Below are 18,090 nucleotides of genomic sequence, written 5' to 3'. Positions count from 1 at the left end.
CACACCTTAAGCAAGACATCCAGGGCAAGACAAATGCTTCACAGAAATAAGAAAAAACTATTATTGGAAAACTATGAGGAAAGACATCAAGCAAGACGATGCAGCCTGTTCCAATATTAGAACATCCGACGCCAGATGTCCATTTGATACAGTTACCATTAGTAGTCATAACTAATCAGGATGTACTAACATTGTAAGTCATCTCAATTACAATTTCAAGTGGGTCCAGCACATTAACACCTGCTGGAGAAGCTATTTGTGTATCAGCTATCCTTCAAACTGCCGCTACAACAGCTCTTCAACAGTGCTCTTTTAATCCAATTACCAATAGACCAGTGTTCCGTTCACACCTCAATAATGTTCAGTATTTCTATTTTACAAAACAGACTACAGTACAGTTGTGTTATTTTGGTGTGTCAAGATGGGGAAAAAGGTTAATAGTGGTGCCCTGACAGCCTTCCCAACTCATCAACATCTTGCTTTCAATTTAAAGATGACTTGTACAGCCCTGAGTCAATGTTACCTTCAGTAACCTCAACACAGTTTCAGACAAATTGAAGCTTCTATCTTATATTAATGAGACTAACTTTGCTACATTCTTACTCCACTTTTATTTATCTTCAAGATTCGTAATTCCAAGATTTGTAATACCAAATTTATTAGTTGTAATATCAGTGTTAGTAATTTTGTTCTGTTTTAAGGAAATATCAGCCACATATACTGTAGTGCATACAGAACATTTTCACAAGGCACTGAAGAAACGTCTTACTGAATCTCATCCTCAAGTTGTAGATGCCCCAGCTTAGCTAAAGCATATATTAATTTCAACATAGTTAGGTCCACAGGAAAAGGGAAACACTGGAGCACCTTAGCTTTCGTCTTTATTCAAGACATCTTCAGAGGCAACTGAATTTACAGGGACTGCGAGGGGCTTTTATACAAAGGGTGACCCTACATAACATCAGGTGAGGTCAGTAACATGGGATCCACTAATCATCTACCCTACATCCACCTCAGATGCTTTCAAAGCATTTTTAACCTTGGGCCACTGACAAATAAATTTGTGTAACAATTATCAGTTTTGTACCGACCATCACTAAGGTTTATAGAATTCATTTCCCAAATCAAACTTGCTTCAACCTGAAGTCTTTCTGCGACACATGTTGATTTAAACATTTCTATACTGTTTTCCCACTCTATTGGATGATTATTGTTCTTAATATGCACGAAAAGTGAACTACCTTCAGATGCTGTTCTAATATTATACTTGTGTTGTTTTATTCTAAGTTGTAATGCTTTCCCAGTCTGTCCTACATAATTTCCATTACAATTGCTACATGGATTACAGTAAACACTTCCATTTACCTTCAAGGTTGGGCTATTCTTAATTAACATACTAGTAATAGTTGAGTCATACTTAAAAACAACATTAATGTTTAATAATTTAAGGGACTGAACTAATGGGACAAATTCATTGCGATAAGGTAGTCAAAAAATTTTGTTAACTGAGCGACGGTTGGCCAAGTGTAGGAACTTATCTAGTATGAGTACAATAAAGGGATTTTTTTAGCCCTTTTAAGACAACGATCAACAAACAATGAAGGGTAGCCAAGTTTATGTGCAATGAACTGAATGTGTTGCAATTTTTCTTCAATAAATTCAGGGTCGCAAATACGCAAACATCTCAAAAACATAGCAGAAAAACTTAACATCCTTGTAGACTCAAGGTGACTCGATAAAAAATGCATGAAACTGTCTACCTGTGTAGGCTTTCTGTACACCTTAAATCTATAGAAGTGAACATTTCTCATGATAAGCAGAACAAGAAATGGGAGGGATCCATTTATTTATCTTTCAATTTTGAAGGTAATACTAGGGTACAAGATCATTAAGCTTGTCCAAAAGTTCCAGGGGGTCACTGTTTCTAGGCCAAAGACAAAGAACATCATCTACATATCTATACCATGGAGGAATAAAGTCCCCTATGTTGGGTAGTAATCTAACCTCAAAAAACTCCATACAAATACAGGCTAAAGGAGCCAAATATTTTTGTAAAACTATCCATTTGCCCCAAAAAACATTGTCAGTAACACACAACTCTATCAATTTGAGAAATATATCATGTTCAATAGTCAAATGTAACAGATGCAATTTATCTTTAAGGAATGAAAGTAGGTCATTCACTGGGACTCTAGTGAAAAGCGAATTGACATCATAATATATTAACTTAACCGGTTCATTTTGTTTCTTGAGTTTATCAATTAAATCACTGCTGTTATGTACACGCGAATTGGATATCTGGCCTGTAAGATGGGAGAGCATCCTAACCAAACACTTGGATAATTTGTACGTAATAGAACCCACAGAACTCACGATAGGGAGTAGTGGATCATTAGGCCTATGTTCTTATGTTTTCATCAATCTATACGTATAAGGTAAAGTGGGATTGATTTGTGAGAAAGTTAAGGTGCTCCAGTGTTTCCCTTTTCCATTGTGAATTTACAGCCATTCACACCATGAATTTGGAAATAATTATATCACCCAGGCTAATTAGCATTTGAGCAATAATAATCACATTCATGTCATGTCATAGTTGGTAACTTTCAATCGACCTCTCGGCACCAGTGTTCTGCTAACCTGACATTTTGTACAAGGACAGTACAGCTCAGTTGACAGCCTGACATCGAGCTCCACAGAGTCGTCCATACTCTGGCTGTATCCCTCTCTCAGATACACCAATACAGTATACTACCTCTTTCTTCCTAACATAACGCGAAAAAAAAACCCACAACGTACCTTTAACTGAGAACCAAACAAACATTACCAAATAAAAAACAATCCGACCTCAGAAAATATCATTAATTATTAAACGTTCAGGTGATTATGACAAGAAAATAACAGTGATAATCAACCCAAATTAATTATCGAAGAAAGATTACCTTAATATCTTCACCAAAATCCATTATTCTCAGTCGTGTAAATTGGCCGAGTGTAAGAACCTCCTCCATGAATATTCAAATGAGTTTATGTGAAGATGAAGACAATGTGGATAGGATATTAGTGAAGCATGATATACTGTGATATACTTTGGTGTTATATTGTGATATACTTTGGTGTTATACTGTGATATACTAAGGGTTTGAGTGTGTTAAAGAAGTAAGGGTTTGAGTGTGTTAAAGAACTAAGGGTTTGAGTGTTTTAAAGAACTAAGGGTTTGAGTGTGTTAAAGAACTAAGGGTTTGAGTGTGTTAAAGAACTAAGGGTTTGAGTGTGTTAAAGAACTAAGGGTTTGAGTGTGTTAAAGAACTAAGGGTTTGAGCGTGTTAAAGAACTAAGGGTTTGAGTTTGTTAAAGAACTAAGGGTTTTACTCTGGGTTTCTGAAATATTAAAATTTATAATGGGTTCTGGTCTACAGGTAAGCACACTGATGATTTATATTCAGTTTAACCATTGAAATAATAGAACATTATCAAAGGTCAATAATATCCAGGAGTGATATAACGTGGTGAACTAGATACTGATAGTGTTCCTTTAGGTCACCACCTGTGCCTTACAATCAACTCATTACTATGGCGTTTTACCTGTGTGTCTGTATTTTAAATCATAATCAATCATCACCTGAGAATCATTGCACCTGTACCTGGGTTTTACTGTACCTGGGAATTACTGTACCTGTGTGTTATTCAATATTACAGTATAAACATTATTGGTGTTAAAGGCACGAGAGAGAGAGAGAGTCTGCAACATTAACTCCTTAACACACGACGCCTTCATCACCACCTTCTGATACAACAGCTTTAATGGCGTCCTCCCCCTCACCTGCTGGCTGGCTCTCTCTCTCACCTGCTGGCTGGCTCTCTCTCTCACCTGCTAGATGGCTCTCTCTCTCTCTCTCTCCCTCTCACCTGCTAGTTGGGTCTCTCTCAACACCTCCCCTCAGCTGCTAGTCTCTCTCTCTCTCTCTCTCTCTCTCAACACCTACCCTCACCTGCTGGCGCTCTCTCTCTCTCTCTCTTACCTGCTAACTGGCTCTCTTTTCTTTTCTCTCAACACCCCCCTCAGCTGCTAGCCTCTCTCTCTCTCTCTCGTTATGAGTTTTTATGGTACGAAGATAGATTACCCCCTTGATGAGTTACCCTTTGATGAGTTACCCCTTAATGAGTTACCCCTCGATGGGTTACCTCTAATGAGTTACCCTTTAATGAGTTACGCCTTGAGTTACCCCTCGATGAGTTACGCCTTGATGAGTTACCCTTTAATGAGTTACCTCTTAATGAGTTACCCTTTAATGAGTTACCCTTGATGAGTTACCCTTTGATGAGTTACCCTTAATGAGTTACCCCTCGATGGGTTACGCCTTGATGATGAGTTACCCTTTAATGAATTACCCCTTGGTGATGAGTTACCCCTAAAGATCTGACCTGATAAAAACTAACCTAACCTGACCTTACCAATCCTGACCTGCCCTAACTTAACCTGATCTTCTCTGACCTGACTTGACCTTGATACCTCTCTTCAGCGCCACAAAAGACACTAACTTACAGACCTCCGCAGAAAATAGCTCAGATAATGACGTCACGTAGAAAAGCCAATCAGAATAGTCCATGGGAAAATATCTTCTTTCTTATTGGCTGTCCGTTTAACGTGAGAGCATCCGCTGGACGCAGTTTTTATCTTTGACATTGTGTGTGTGTGTGAGAGAGAGAAAGACACAGAGAGAGAGAGAGCATATTGGAAAACGTTTTCAAGATTTAATTCAAGACCGTGTGTGTGTGTGTGTGTGTGTGTGTGTAATCGCTGTATGAGGAGGTAAAATGAGATGAAATAAATCATAACACAAATGTCTCCCACCATCAGATTACAACACGACCTCTCCATATTTACATCTAAAGTTCACCACACACGATAAAACGTGCTGAAAAAAAAAACTTTATAAAACAGACTTCAGACAGGCATTATATAAACCCTTGAAACCCGTGACCTGTAGAAAATCTGATTTAACACTAGAAACCGTCCTGGGAGGTTTTTAACAGTCGAGACCCGCGGTATAAGTGGGTGGAGAAGGTAGGGCAAGTTTTCACATATATTAAGTAACCCTGTGGGAACTACTGCATAAATCTTGCCACAGTTGTCGAGGAGCTGGAGGAGGAATAAGAAGAGGAAGAGAAGAAAGATGAGGAGTAGGAAGGGGAAGAGGAAGAAGAAGAGTAGGAGAGGGAGGGAGGGGGGCGGGGAGGAAGTTTTGGGGAAGTATTTAGGTCTTTGGTCTTGAGGAGGTCCTCGGAAGGTCTAAAAACTTGTCAATCGATTTCCGAACTCTGAATCAATGAACTACAAGCCCAGGACAATAAACATGCCACCAGCACACCTAAATATTAGTTTAGATCAAATAAATGACATTTGTAACATCAGATTCGTAAACTGTCAAGGAAGTTAGTTTTTCCTGCTAAGCGTCGTGTCCTCTGTCCTTGCCGGGGTGACTTCAGTTCAGTCAGATTCTTCTCAACTTCAAATCTTTTGCTGTGTCGTTTATTCTGGTGCGACGGCGTGTGTTTGGCTGTAACGAGCGTCTTTTGTTTTGTTTTTTAATACTTAAAGATATAGACAAGTGGTTGGTATCATTTGTGGCTGCGCTCTCTCTCTCTCTCTCTCTCTTTCTCTTTACCTATATACCTAATGTGATTGGTCGAGATCTACTTATCTGATTGGTAAAGAGGAGTACGCACTCTCTCTAATGCATTTACAGAACATTAATTAGGTTCGGTAAAGTTAGGTTGATTACATTTGATAAGGTAAGGTTAAACAAGGTTAGGTTTTCAGGATAGGGTAGGGTAGGTTAGGTTTAAGTTGGTGTAGGTTACAGGTCAGGATGTGGTAAGATAGGTTAGGTCATGTCAGGGTAGGGAAGATTGTGTGGCAGTGGGAGGGTAAACTTATTTAACTGGTACAAAGCTCTGGCCTGACTGGTTACGGAGCCTCGAGGTACACCACAAAAAGTTTCACTCACTGTCTTACTCGAACAGCGAATACTGTTGGCTTTTTGAGATACAGGTGTGTGTGTGTGTGTGTGTGTGTGTGTGTGTGTGTGTGTGTGTGTGTGTGTGTGTACTACGTCCCCTTTAACATACCTTGATGTACCCCCTCACCCCTCCTGACACACACACACACACACACACACACACACACACACACACGCAGTTCTGTTTACATTCCAAGAATTTCTTCTGCAAGCAAAAGTCTCCCAGCCTCGTCCTCCCCGTCTCCTGCCTTATTCAGTTTGCATACCTCGCGTGCATGACACAAGCAGCCATCCTTCACCTGGGTGTGCTTGTTGTGTGTAAATCTGGGACACACACACACCCAAGTAGGAGGCAGGGTTGGTGTTCATGCATAGTGTGTGTGTGTGTGACAGAGATTTAGTAAATTGGAAGTTATGAAGTCAATTACGTTCTCCCTCCTTCCTTCCCTCCACTCCCTTCCTCCAATAATGTCACACTAACACCCGCTTCTCACCCCACAGGAAAGTGCCGTCACTGTCACACAAGAGCCAAGTACCTTCGAGGTCAGAGCAGCTTCGACTCGGGTTCAGTTGGCCGGGGTTGGTCGAGCGGCAACACCACCAGCGGTTCACCCTCAGGCAGCACCGGCAGCTCCCCCAACAACAGTAGCAGCAGCAGCAGCAGTACGGCCAGCGCCAACAACAGCGATGGTGACGGTGGCAACAGCAGCAGCAGCAGCAGTAGGAGCAGCAGCAGTAGTGGCGCGGTTGGTGGGAGTGCAAGCGGCGGCGCTGTCAGTACTACGACCACGACGACGGCGGTGGCGCCGTCGGCGGCGGCGACGGCCAGCGGCAACAGATTGGTCCGTCAGGCATCTGTGTCTGAGACCAGGAGGAGGTCGAGGAGTGTTGACAGATACGATGCTTACAGGATAACAGGTGAGGTCCTCTTCTGCCTGGGGTAAATAGGCCCTCAGGTCTTGTGAGGCCCGTACGTATTGTGGCCCCCCTCAGGTCTGTAGGCCCCTCAGGTCTGTGGGACCCTTAGGCCTGTGGGCCCCTCAGGTCTGTGGGACCCTTAGGCCTGTGGGCCCCTTAGGTCTGTGGGCCCCTCAGGTCTTGTGAGTCCCTCGGGTCTTGTGAGTCCTTCAGGTTTTGTGAGGCCCTCAGGTCTTATGAGTCCCTCGCGTCTTGTGAGTCCCTCAGGTACTGTGAGTCCCTCAGGTCTTGTGAGTCCCTCAGGTCTTGTGAGTCCCGCAGGTCTTGTGAGGCCCTCAGGTCTTGTGAGTCCCTCAGGTATTGTGAATCCCTCAGGTCTTGTGAGTCCCTCGCGTCTTGTGAGTCCCTCAGGTCTTGTGAGCCCCGCAGGTCTTGTGAGTCCCTCAGGTCTTGTGAGTCCCTCAGGTATTGTGAATCCCTCAGGTCTTGTGAGTCCCTCGCGTCTTGTGAGTCCCTCAGGTCTTGTAAGTCCCTCAGGTATTGTGAATCCCTCGCGTCTTGTGAGCCCCGCAGGTCTTGTGTTGGAGAACCTCGTGTTGGAGTGGATCTATTATACACGACCATAATGCAACATTTAATGGCAGGCTGAGTGTTAGAGGCAAGATAATGCGACACCAAAGGTTTAATACCTCAGTGAAGCTGTTGATCACTTGTAATCTGGGAGGAGGAGAGGAAGTAGGCAGAGGAGAAGAGGGAGAAGGAGGAGGAGGAGAGGAAGTAGCTGGTGGTCCCCGCGGATGTGGTATTCACGCGGCGGTGGCTTGATGTATACGCTGCTCTCAGTCGCAAATTAATCTCGGGGAAAGTGTACAGTCAACAGTGTGGCGCTGAGAGAGAGAGCATTAAACGCCTTTTTTAATTAAACCTGAAATATTCAAAACACGTTACTCATTATCTATCACTCATAAGGTTACTCAACTTAGCTTCTTTCGCCTGAATATTACCTTGGAGAATTAGGTTAAGTTAGGTTAGGTCAGGTTACCCCCCTCCCCTCCTCCTCTTTCTCCCACCTCTCCTAGCGAGATATTCTCCCTCACTCCTCCTCCTCCTAGCAACACATCCTTCCTCATTCCATACAACCATTTCACACACACACACACACACACACACACACACACACACACACACACACAACTTCTTATCACTAGTTATGTGCCTTTCCCTTGTATTGTCCAGGTCATTTTTATTTATTTACTCGTGTGTGTGTGTGTGTGTGTGTGTGTGTGTGTGTGTGTGTGTGTGTGTGTGTGTGATGGCATTGGGTACATTGTTGTAGTGGTAGTACTCCCTCCTCCTCCTCTTCTCCCCCATGCCTACACAGTCACCATTCTCACCTTCCCTGTGTGTTGTGATTGGAGTCAGACAAATATCCTTTTCACCCCTGGACGAAATTACAATTATTTTTTTTTAATATTTTTCTAAGTAAAATTTTACAAACAGGAATATTAAAACAAATAATATATGTTGTGATTATTAACTTTTTTTTTATCTTTGTTTGGGTAATATTATTTTAAAGTAATTTATGGAAGTTAATATCGTAAATGAAACTACAGTATAAGAGAGGAGAGGTTGTGTGATGCTCTATCTCTCTCTCTCTCTCTCTCTCTCTCTCTCTCTCTCTCTCTCTCTCCTTTAAATTAACCACAGTTCATTTTACATCTCTTTGACCTCTGAGTGAGTGAGTGAGTCAGACAGTCATTGAATGAGTGATGAATGAAGTGAGTGAATTAGGTGAGTGAGTGAGCGAGTGAATGAGTGAGCGAGTGGATAAGTTAATAAGTGAGTGAATTAGGTGGGTGAGTGAGTGAGTGAACGAGGGCAGAATCGGGAGATCTCCAACGGAGTTTTCTCGCTACACTGAACTTGAGTTGCGGCTTGGCAGAGTTCCACACACACACACACACACACACACATACACACACACACACACACACACACACACACACACACACACACACACACACACACACACACACACACACACACACACACCACCCCCAAAAAAAATCAATCTTGTATATGCGATTCATATAACTCCATAAAGTACCCGAAGTGTTAATATTATGATTAGTTTACGTTAGGTTAGATTAGGTTAGGTTAGACTCCCTACGAGGGCTTAGGTCAGGTCAGGTCACCATGGCTGGGAGAGGTGAGCCAAGTTTGTCATTATTGTGCACCAACTAAGGAGAAGGAGCGCCAAGTGGGCCAAGCGTCAGGGACCTTGCATCAACCCCCTCTTACCTTCCCCCATTTACCCACCCTCTCTCCTACCTCACTACGCACCCACCGGCCCACTTACCCTCCTTCTCACCCACCCACCCACCTACACTCCCAGGCACCCACCGGCCCACTTACCCTCCTTCTCACCCACCCACCTACCGTCCCACTTACCCTTCCACTTACTTCATCCACTTGATCTGGTGGAAGACAGAGGAAAGGCAGCCAGTAGCCCCCCTGTAAATACCCTGAATATATAATGATAATAACCGCACTTTGGTCTATCGTATAAATATATCCCTTTGTGTACACAGGTATATTATATCTTTCAGTGTGTATTCAATATCCTATTAATTAACTTAGGATTGTATTGTCACCTTCATAACTATATATCTATTGTAATATATATCAGAACTGTTGTATATACCACGACATTCACTCCTCCATGATATTGACCCCTCCATGATATTCACTCCTCCATGATATTCACTCCTCCATGATATTCACTCCTCCATGACATTCACTCCTCCACGACATTCACTCCTCCATGACATTCACTCCTCCACGACATTCACCCCTCCACGACATTCACTCCTCCACGACATTCACCCCTCCACGACATTCACTCCTCCATGATATTCACTCCTCCATGATATTCACTCCTCCATGATATTCTCTCCTCCATGATATTCACCCCTCCACGACATTCACCCCTCCACGACATTCACCCCTCCATGACATTCACTCCTCCACGACATTCACTCCTCCATGACATTCACTCCTCCACGACATTCACCCCTCCACGACATTCACCCCTCCACGACATTCACCCCTCCACGACATTCACTCCTCCACGACATTCACCCCTCCACGACATCCTCTCAGACACAATAATAATCTTAGGTAACATCTACTCGAAGGTGATTTTTCTTTGATGACTTATAGAGAATTACTCGAGAGGAAACTGTTATTGTGTTGATGTAGGGAAGCAGGATTAATGCTTATTACCTTACATCTGTTACGACCACACACCTGAATATATAGATCCCAGGTGTGTTTAGTGGTGGGTGTGTTCAGCTCAGGTGATTATTATCCGACCATACCTGTTCTTTCATCCCTCCTTTCCCTGCAAGAAAAAACAAGTACGTTGTGATGAATATTTCGAAAGTCAACAATATTTTATTAACAGAATGTACATAAATAACAGTAAATAGTAAGGTCACCAACTTATGTCACTTTAAGATTAACACTCCTAACCCTAACCTAACCTAATGAAATATAACCTATCCTAATTTACAACTAACCTAATCTAACCTTATCTAACGCTAACCTAACCTAATGAAATATAACCTATCTTAATCTACACCTAATCTAATCTAACCTTATCTAACGCTAACCTAACCTAATGAAATATAACCTATCTTAATCTACACCTAACCTAATCTAACCTTATCTAACGCTAACCTAACCTAATGAAATATAACCTATCCTAATCTACAACTAACCTAATCTAACCTTATCTAACGCTAACCTAACCTACGCTAACCTAACCTCTCTATGTAGCATTAAGGTGTTAAATTACCAGGTGAAGTAAGCTGAGGGGCGGTCACCGTCGTGTTTTTTATTACAGTGATTGAATTTCTTAATTAAAGGTGTGGCTTGAGAAGACACCTGTGTATATATATAATTAGTTAGTATAAGTGTATGACTCTCTCGGGTAGCGCCACTAACCACCTCCACCTGTACAGTATGTTCTCACTACTTCAGGATAACACCATTAACCTCCTCCACCTGTACAGTATGTTCTCACTACTCCAGGATAACACCATTAACCTCCTCCACCTGTACAGTATGTTCTCACTACTTAAACCATTAACCTCCCACCTGTACAGTATGTCCTCACTACTCCAGGATAACACCACTAACCTCCTCCACCTGTACAGTATGTTCTCACTACTCCAGGATAACACCATTAACCTCCTCCACCTGTACAGTATGTTCTCACTACTCCAGGATAACACCATTAACCTCCTCCACCTGTACAGTATGTTCTCACTACTTCAGGATAACACCATTAACCTCCTCCACCTGTACAGTATGTTCTCACTACTCCAGGATAACACCATTAACCTCCTCCACCTGTACAGTATGTCCTCACTACTCCAGGATAACACCATTAACCTCCTCCACCTGTACAGTATGTCCTCACTACTCCAGGATAACACCATTAACCTCCTCCACCTGTACAGTATGTCCTCACTACTCCAGGATAACACCACTAACCTCCTCCACCTGTACAGTATGTTCTCACTACTTCAGGATAACACCATTAACCTCCTCCACCTGTACAGTATGTCCTAACTACTCCAGGATAACACCACTAACCTCCTCCACCTGTACAGTATGTTCTCACTACTTCAGGATAACACCATTAACCTCCTCCACCTGTACAGTATGTCCTCACTACTCCAGGATAACACCATTAACCTCCTCCACCTGTACAGTATGTCCTCACTACTCCAGGATAACACCACTAACCTCCTCCACATTTTCAGAGCCTCCACCATACTCCTGGGTAGCATCTGGTGGTGTGGATGGAGGAGGAGGAGGCGGCGGCGATGGTGGGCGTGAGGGTGGGCGAGAGCTGACTCGTGGTCGTTCTGGCACTAACCCCGTCAGGAGAGCCGAGAGCGAGGACTCGGCCAGGGGGTCAAGGGCCTCGCAAATCCAGACGCCTCCACCGCCTTACGAGGTCGCCCAGAGCCAGGTGAGGTTGGGTTATGTTAGGTTAGGTGAGGTTAAGTTAGGTTAGGTTAGGTTATGTTATGTTAGGTTGTGTTAGGTTAGGTTAGGTTAGGTTAGGTTAGGGGAAAATAAACGTGAAGAGAGACCTGATGACATTATTTTGAGACATTTCACCTAATTTAAAGATAATTCACCTAATTTTGAAAGAAGTCATTGTGAGAGGTGAATGAGAGACTATCAATATAACCCCTTAATATGTATCAGTTCTTCATTAATTCCGTGTTATGTATCAGTTACGCTTATTAACACTGTGTTATGTATCACACTAACACTGTGTTATGTATCACACTAACACTGTATTGTGTATCACACTAACACTGTATTATGTATCACACTAACACTGTATTATGTATCACACTATCACTGTATTATGTATCACACTATCACTGTATTATGTATCACACTAACACCATGTTATGTATCACACTAACACTGTATTATGTATCACACTAACACTGTATTATGTATCACACTAACACCATGTAATGTATCACACTAACACCATGTTATGTATCACACTAACACCATGTTATGTATCACACTAACACCATGTAATGTATCACACTAACACCATGTTATGTATCACACTACACCATGTTATGTATCACACTAACACCATGTTATGTATTACACTAACACCATGTTATGTATCACACTAACACCATGTTATGTATCACACTAACACCATGTTATGTATCACAGTAACACCATGTTATGTATCACACTAACACCATGTAATGTATCACACTAACACCATGTTATGTATCACACTAACACCATGTTATGTATCACACTAACACCATGTTATGTATCACACTAACCCCATGTTATGTATCACACTAACACCATGTTATGTATTACACTAACACAATGTAATGTATCACACTAACACCATGTTATGTATCACACTAACACCATGTTATGTATCACACTAACACCATGTTATGTATCACACTAACGCCATGTTATGTATCAGTCGTATTACCAGTTTCCGCCGAGCTACGAGGAGGCGCTGGCTAACTCCGTGTCTGGGATACGACTCTCGGGTGGTCGTCCAGTCTCCTCCTCCTCCTCCTCCTCCTCCGCTACCACCACCACCACCACTTCCTCCTCCTCCTTCTCCTCCACCACCTTCACGTCCACAGGCTCACTCCTACCTGCCAGTCTCTCTTCCCAAGGTAAGTCCAAACACAAGAGGAAAGCCCAATGTTTTAGTCATTAAGTCCACTAATTATGTTTCCAAGTTCAATATTTTTTACCATTAACATCAATAAGTGAGTCAATTAACTATGCAATAGAGTCATTAGCCAGTTAAGATTCGATCAAAATTATCTAATTTTCTTTCTGAATTCCACTGATTACTTTTACTAATTACCACATTTATTTACACTAGTTTTTCCACGTTAACCCGGCCTGTCAGCCACGCCCCTCGTCTATAACTACAATAGCTGATTGGATCATGGAAAATGTTCGTGTAGCTGTCCGTGTATTTAAACTAAATGTGTTCACACGAGGTAATCAGACCCGTTATTCTCTGAAATAATGTTAAATATCTGAACTATAAAAATGCAAATGATTTCAAGGCATTAGCACTTCAGAGAGGATGCTAGAAAAAATTTAAATGTTTATCATAAAAGGTCGAAGTCAAAGATGAAATTCGCTTCTGAATGAAGTCTTTTCGTTATTTCTTGGTTGTGTACCAAACATAAAGCCAATAGAGACAAATGACACCAGCCATATAGGACAACAGGTAATGAACTACACAACCATACATACTGTATATCGTTTCTCACTCTTGATTGATTTTTTTCACTTTTGTATTTATGGTTATCATAATTATTATTATTATTTTATTATAATTTTTATATATTTTTATTAATTATTATTATTATTATTATTATTATTATTATTATTATTATTATTATTATTATTATTATTACATTTTCGCCCCGAGGCCCTGATGTGGGTCAGTGACCTGTGCCCAGGTGGGCTAGTCCCCGTAAAAAAGAGTTATTTAACATTATTTTAGACAATAACAGGTCTTCTTACCAATTGTGAACACATTTAGTTTAAAAAACGGACAGCTACACGAGCATTTTCCATGATCAAATCAGGTACTTTTCATAGAAGAAGGGCGTGGCTTACGGGCCAGATTAGCGTTAAAATGCTATAGTTGATAAATAATTAACATGTTAAATTAAACAAGTCTGAAGGTAATTAGCTGGTGAAATACATTAATATTTCAATAATTAACAATTACTGAACTATCATGTTTCTAGTGTCTTAATGTGTACAATAATTATTTTGCCTACAGGATTATTAACATTATTAACATTATTATTATTATTATTACATAGACACATAAAACAGGAGAATCTAAACACTCACTAACCAAATATTTATGGAATGTGCCTAAGTAACAACAAATTATCCATTATAAAAAGGATTATTCTTGAAGACATCTAGACACGTGGCACCAAAACAAATGACCCCTGACCCCTGACCTGCAGTATGATGGTCACCATATTATAGCACCAAGTATAACAAGCACCTCAATATACAAACCCCTCACTCACACAGGATCAAAGGTCAAACTATATGACCTCTTAACATGCAGACGTAAGTGTTGAGACAAACTTGCCAGCTTCCCGCCCCTAGAGAGACGCACCGAGTCTCGTCACAAGAGCTCATAACTATTGCTTTCCTTTAATTAACTACATAAAGCTGTGACTAAAACAACCAGTAATGTGTCCTTAAGGCTGAGTCAATAAACATGTTAGTGAGGCCAGTAAGACTGTTAATGAGATATACCTGAATAACTCCCCGTAAGATGTTCCCGGAGAAACAAAACGATATTCCGTCAACACATCGCTAAACGCCATCTTTTAAGGTTACCATGTTACATGTACTGTACAATGATAGGTTACAATGTTACCAAGTCACACTATGACTGACAGACAACACAAAAGGCCGCTGCCATATATTAACATTAGTGTGGTGTTGACAGTGGCGCTGATGCCGTTAGGGTCACTCACCATTCGCAACTCTCGCGTATTGGAGGAGCAAGCGGCGGTGTTAGAGGCGCAGAGGGAAGCGCAGATTGAGGCACAACGTCAGGCGCAGAGGGACGCCCAGAGGGAGGCGCAGCTGGAGCGAGAGAGAGACATGGAGCGCCAGCGGTTGAGGGAGATCCAGCTGGCTCAATATTGTGGCTGTGCCAAGTGTCAGGTGAGAGAGAGAGAGAGAGAGAGAGAGAGAGAGAGAGAGGTGTATACATGTTTGTGTATAATGTTCACCCCTTACAGGTAACTACTGTGTCAATTTACTATCAACGTCAGGTGCAACAATACAGTATTAATATATATTCTCAGTTCAAACTATTCTCAATCTAGTTTTACTTGAATAACGAAGATATAAACATATATATTCAGCTTGTTATGCAGTACTGTATTTTATGTAATAACAGAGTTAAGATATTTATGTACATTATATACGTCTGCAAACATTAATCTTTAAATGTGTGGGAAGTATATATAGATATTCATTATCATACGTATATCTATCTTTCCATCAAAGTATTCAGTATGTAGTTCTGTTATATATGTATACTTATGTACACATGGATACATGTAGGTGTGTATTAGTTGATGTATGTATTGATGTCTACATAAGTGACTGGTCGTTCCCGTCCACAGAGTCTCTACTACAGCTACTATTACGACGACCCCATGAACGACGGCGGGGCCTTCCCTATGGAGACTCAGGTGCTCATGCAAGAGGTGCTCACGGACGGCCTCGCCTTCTGCTCCATCATGTAGCTTCTACCACATTCTACAGGGGCGTCTCTCGTCTCCAGGGGCGTTCCAAACTCCCCAGGGACCTCCACCTCCTTAAAGGATATCACAGCTCGACAAGGACGTCGACATCTGCAAGGGTGTTCCTCTGGTCCCCACGGGTGTCAAAGATCACCAAGGGCGTACCAGCTCTCCAAGGGCATGTCACTTATTAGATAAATGATGCCTCAGTTCTTCAAGGGCGTCTCTAGTCACGAAGGGCGTTCCAGCTCTCCGAAGGCTTCCCGGGTCTTTAAGGGGAACCAGCTTGTCAAGGGCATCCCGGCTCTCCAAGGGCGTCTCTGGTAACCACGGGCGTGGCAACTGCCACACAGGAGCCCTCGGGGCGTTGTGGTGTAACACTAACACAACTCTCCAGCTCCCAGAGGGTCATTTTAGCTCTACAGGTTATCGAGACCAACTTGTGATAAGATGTTAAGACCTCCCTGTTCCTCGAGGCTTCCTCAGGGGGATCATCATCACCTGGTCACCGTCAGGAGGAAAGGTACTTGGTTCTGTGATGACGCTCCAGTAAACAAGAACTACTATAATGTTATACTGCCAAGTGTTGTGTTGTGCATCACGACACAACACCAAGATAAGGACTTTTTACTTCTAATACTTCAACGATAACTTGGAGAAATTAAATTGACGCATTGGATAAAAACTATGTATAATGAAGACTATACCCGGGAGTTGATTAACACATGAAACATGAATTGAGACTTATGGTAACACCGCCAGAGTTGTGTTACTGAACTATTACGAATACTAAATAGGTGAAAATTAATTCATACAAACGGAATCACATGAATCAATGATAATTATGATAGAAATCGAACTACGTGATCGATGACAAGGAAAAAAAATGGTACTTGAGTGTTAAGACAGACTAAAAGTGCAGCTAAATGATGCATCACAACACTCCTAAGCCTCGTAAAGTTGTGATCTGGTCAACATACAGAGAAAACTTCACCAGGTGCAGTACAGTAGTTGAGGTAGCGAGGATTAGCGTGAGACTGACAGGTATAGACAGGGCAGCCAAGGCACAGGTGACGAAAATTGAACACTGCTCACCGAACTAACTCGCGCTAACAAATAAAAAAAAAAAATAATCCTCAAGAAAACAAAAACAAAAACGCATTTATACAAGCATCAAAGTTACATGCTGTTGGATATGGTATCACTGCCCTACAATCCTCACCACTCAAGTGTCTAGTTAACATACTGTAGTGAGTTGCCAATCAGTCGCATTTACAGCCAGCTCCTCCCAGCTTACGAATGACCAAGCACAACCCATACAGTAGAGACCTCGAACCCTATAGCCAAGATGTAATGAAGTTTCTAGTCAAGTTAGACCAAACTATGTAGAACTACCCTACCCTAACCTACCCTCCCGCCCCCCCCCCAACCCCCGTCTCCTTTAAGACTCATAGTAGACTTAGACAGTACATTAGTTGATTTATTACAAGCAGGTCAAGTTTATGCTCTTTAGGTGAGAATATATGTAGTTAAGGTGGTCTGGTGATGGTAGTTACGGTGGTCTGGTGATGGTAGTTAAGGTGGTCTGGTGATGGTAGTTACGGTGGTCTGGTGATGGTAGTTAAGGTAGTCTGGTGATGGTAGTTAAGGTGGTCTGGTGATGGTAGTTACGGTGGTCTGGTGATGGTAGTTACGGTGGTCTGGTAGCTCTCCAAGGCTCCTATGCTGAAGAAACCCAAGAGACGTTTGGTTCATGTTCAAGAGGTTCAGGTGTACAAGTAAGGTTCAGGTGTACAAGTAAGGTTCAGGTGTACAAGTAAGGTTCAGATGTACAAGTAAGGTTCAGATGTACAAGTAAGGTTCAGATGTACAGGTAAGGTTCAGATGTACAGGTAAGGTTCAGATGTACAGGTAAGGTTCAGATATACAAGTAAGGTTTAGATGTACAAGTAAGGTTCAGATGTACAAGTAAGGTTCAGATGTACAAATAAGATTCAGGTGTACAAATAAGGTTCAGGTGTACAAGAGAGGTTCAGGTGTACAAGACTGAACCTTGAGAGCAGGCGGACACACATACACACTGTAAGAAGCCCCGGCACCTCCAGAACCCCTCAGACACATCCCGTGGGTGGTCACTTGGTCACTCTTGAGTTACACTTGAAGGTCGTCCTCGAAGCACCGTATTTGTAACTCCAAAGAACAGTCTTGATGACAGTGCTGGTGTCTTGACAGTCGGAGTGTCATATTAGTCACGG

General features: G+C 42.1%; 1 protein-coding gene across 2 annotated transcripts in view; it reads left to right on the top strand.

Moving 5' to 3' along the window:
• Positions 1-16,993, top strand: part of LOC121865176 (uncharacterized protein DDB_G0271670-like) — a 101,694-nt gene extending 84,701 nt beyond the window's left edge. The window contains exons 3-7 of one of the 2 annotated variants that reach the window (XM_042364488.1): positions 6,522-6,938; positions 11,771-11,982; positions 13,009-13,198; positions 15,028-15,248; positions 15,716-16,993. In XM_042364488.1, coding sequence (XP_042220422.1) covers positions 6,522-6,938; positions 11,771-11,982; positions 13,009-13,198; positions 15,028-15,248; positions 15,716-15,838 — 1,163 coding nt within the window. In that variant the 3' untranslated portion in view covers positions 15,839-16,993. Of the gene's footprint in view, positions 1-6,521; positions 6,939-11,770; positions 11,983-12,996; positions 13,199-15,027; positions 15,249-15,715 lie in introns of both variants that reach the window. The other variant, XM_042364487.1, reaches the window with a different exon arrangement.
• Positions 16,994-18,090: the final 1,097 nt, after the last annotated feature.

Source organism: Homarus americanus, unplaced genomic scaffold, assembly GCF_018991925.1.
Source record: "Homarus americanus isolate GMGI-L3 unplaced genomic scaffold, GMGI_Hamer_2.0 scaffold37678, whole genome shotgun sequence".
Classification (NCBI taxonomy): Eukaryota; Metazoa; Arthropoda; class Malacostraca; order Decapoda; family Nephropidae; genus Homarus; species Homarus americanus.
The sequence above is the reverse complement of the archived record's forward strand: the minus strand, read 5'-3'. Positions and strand labels throughout refer to the sequence as shown.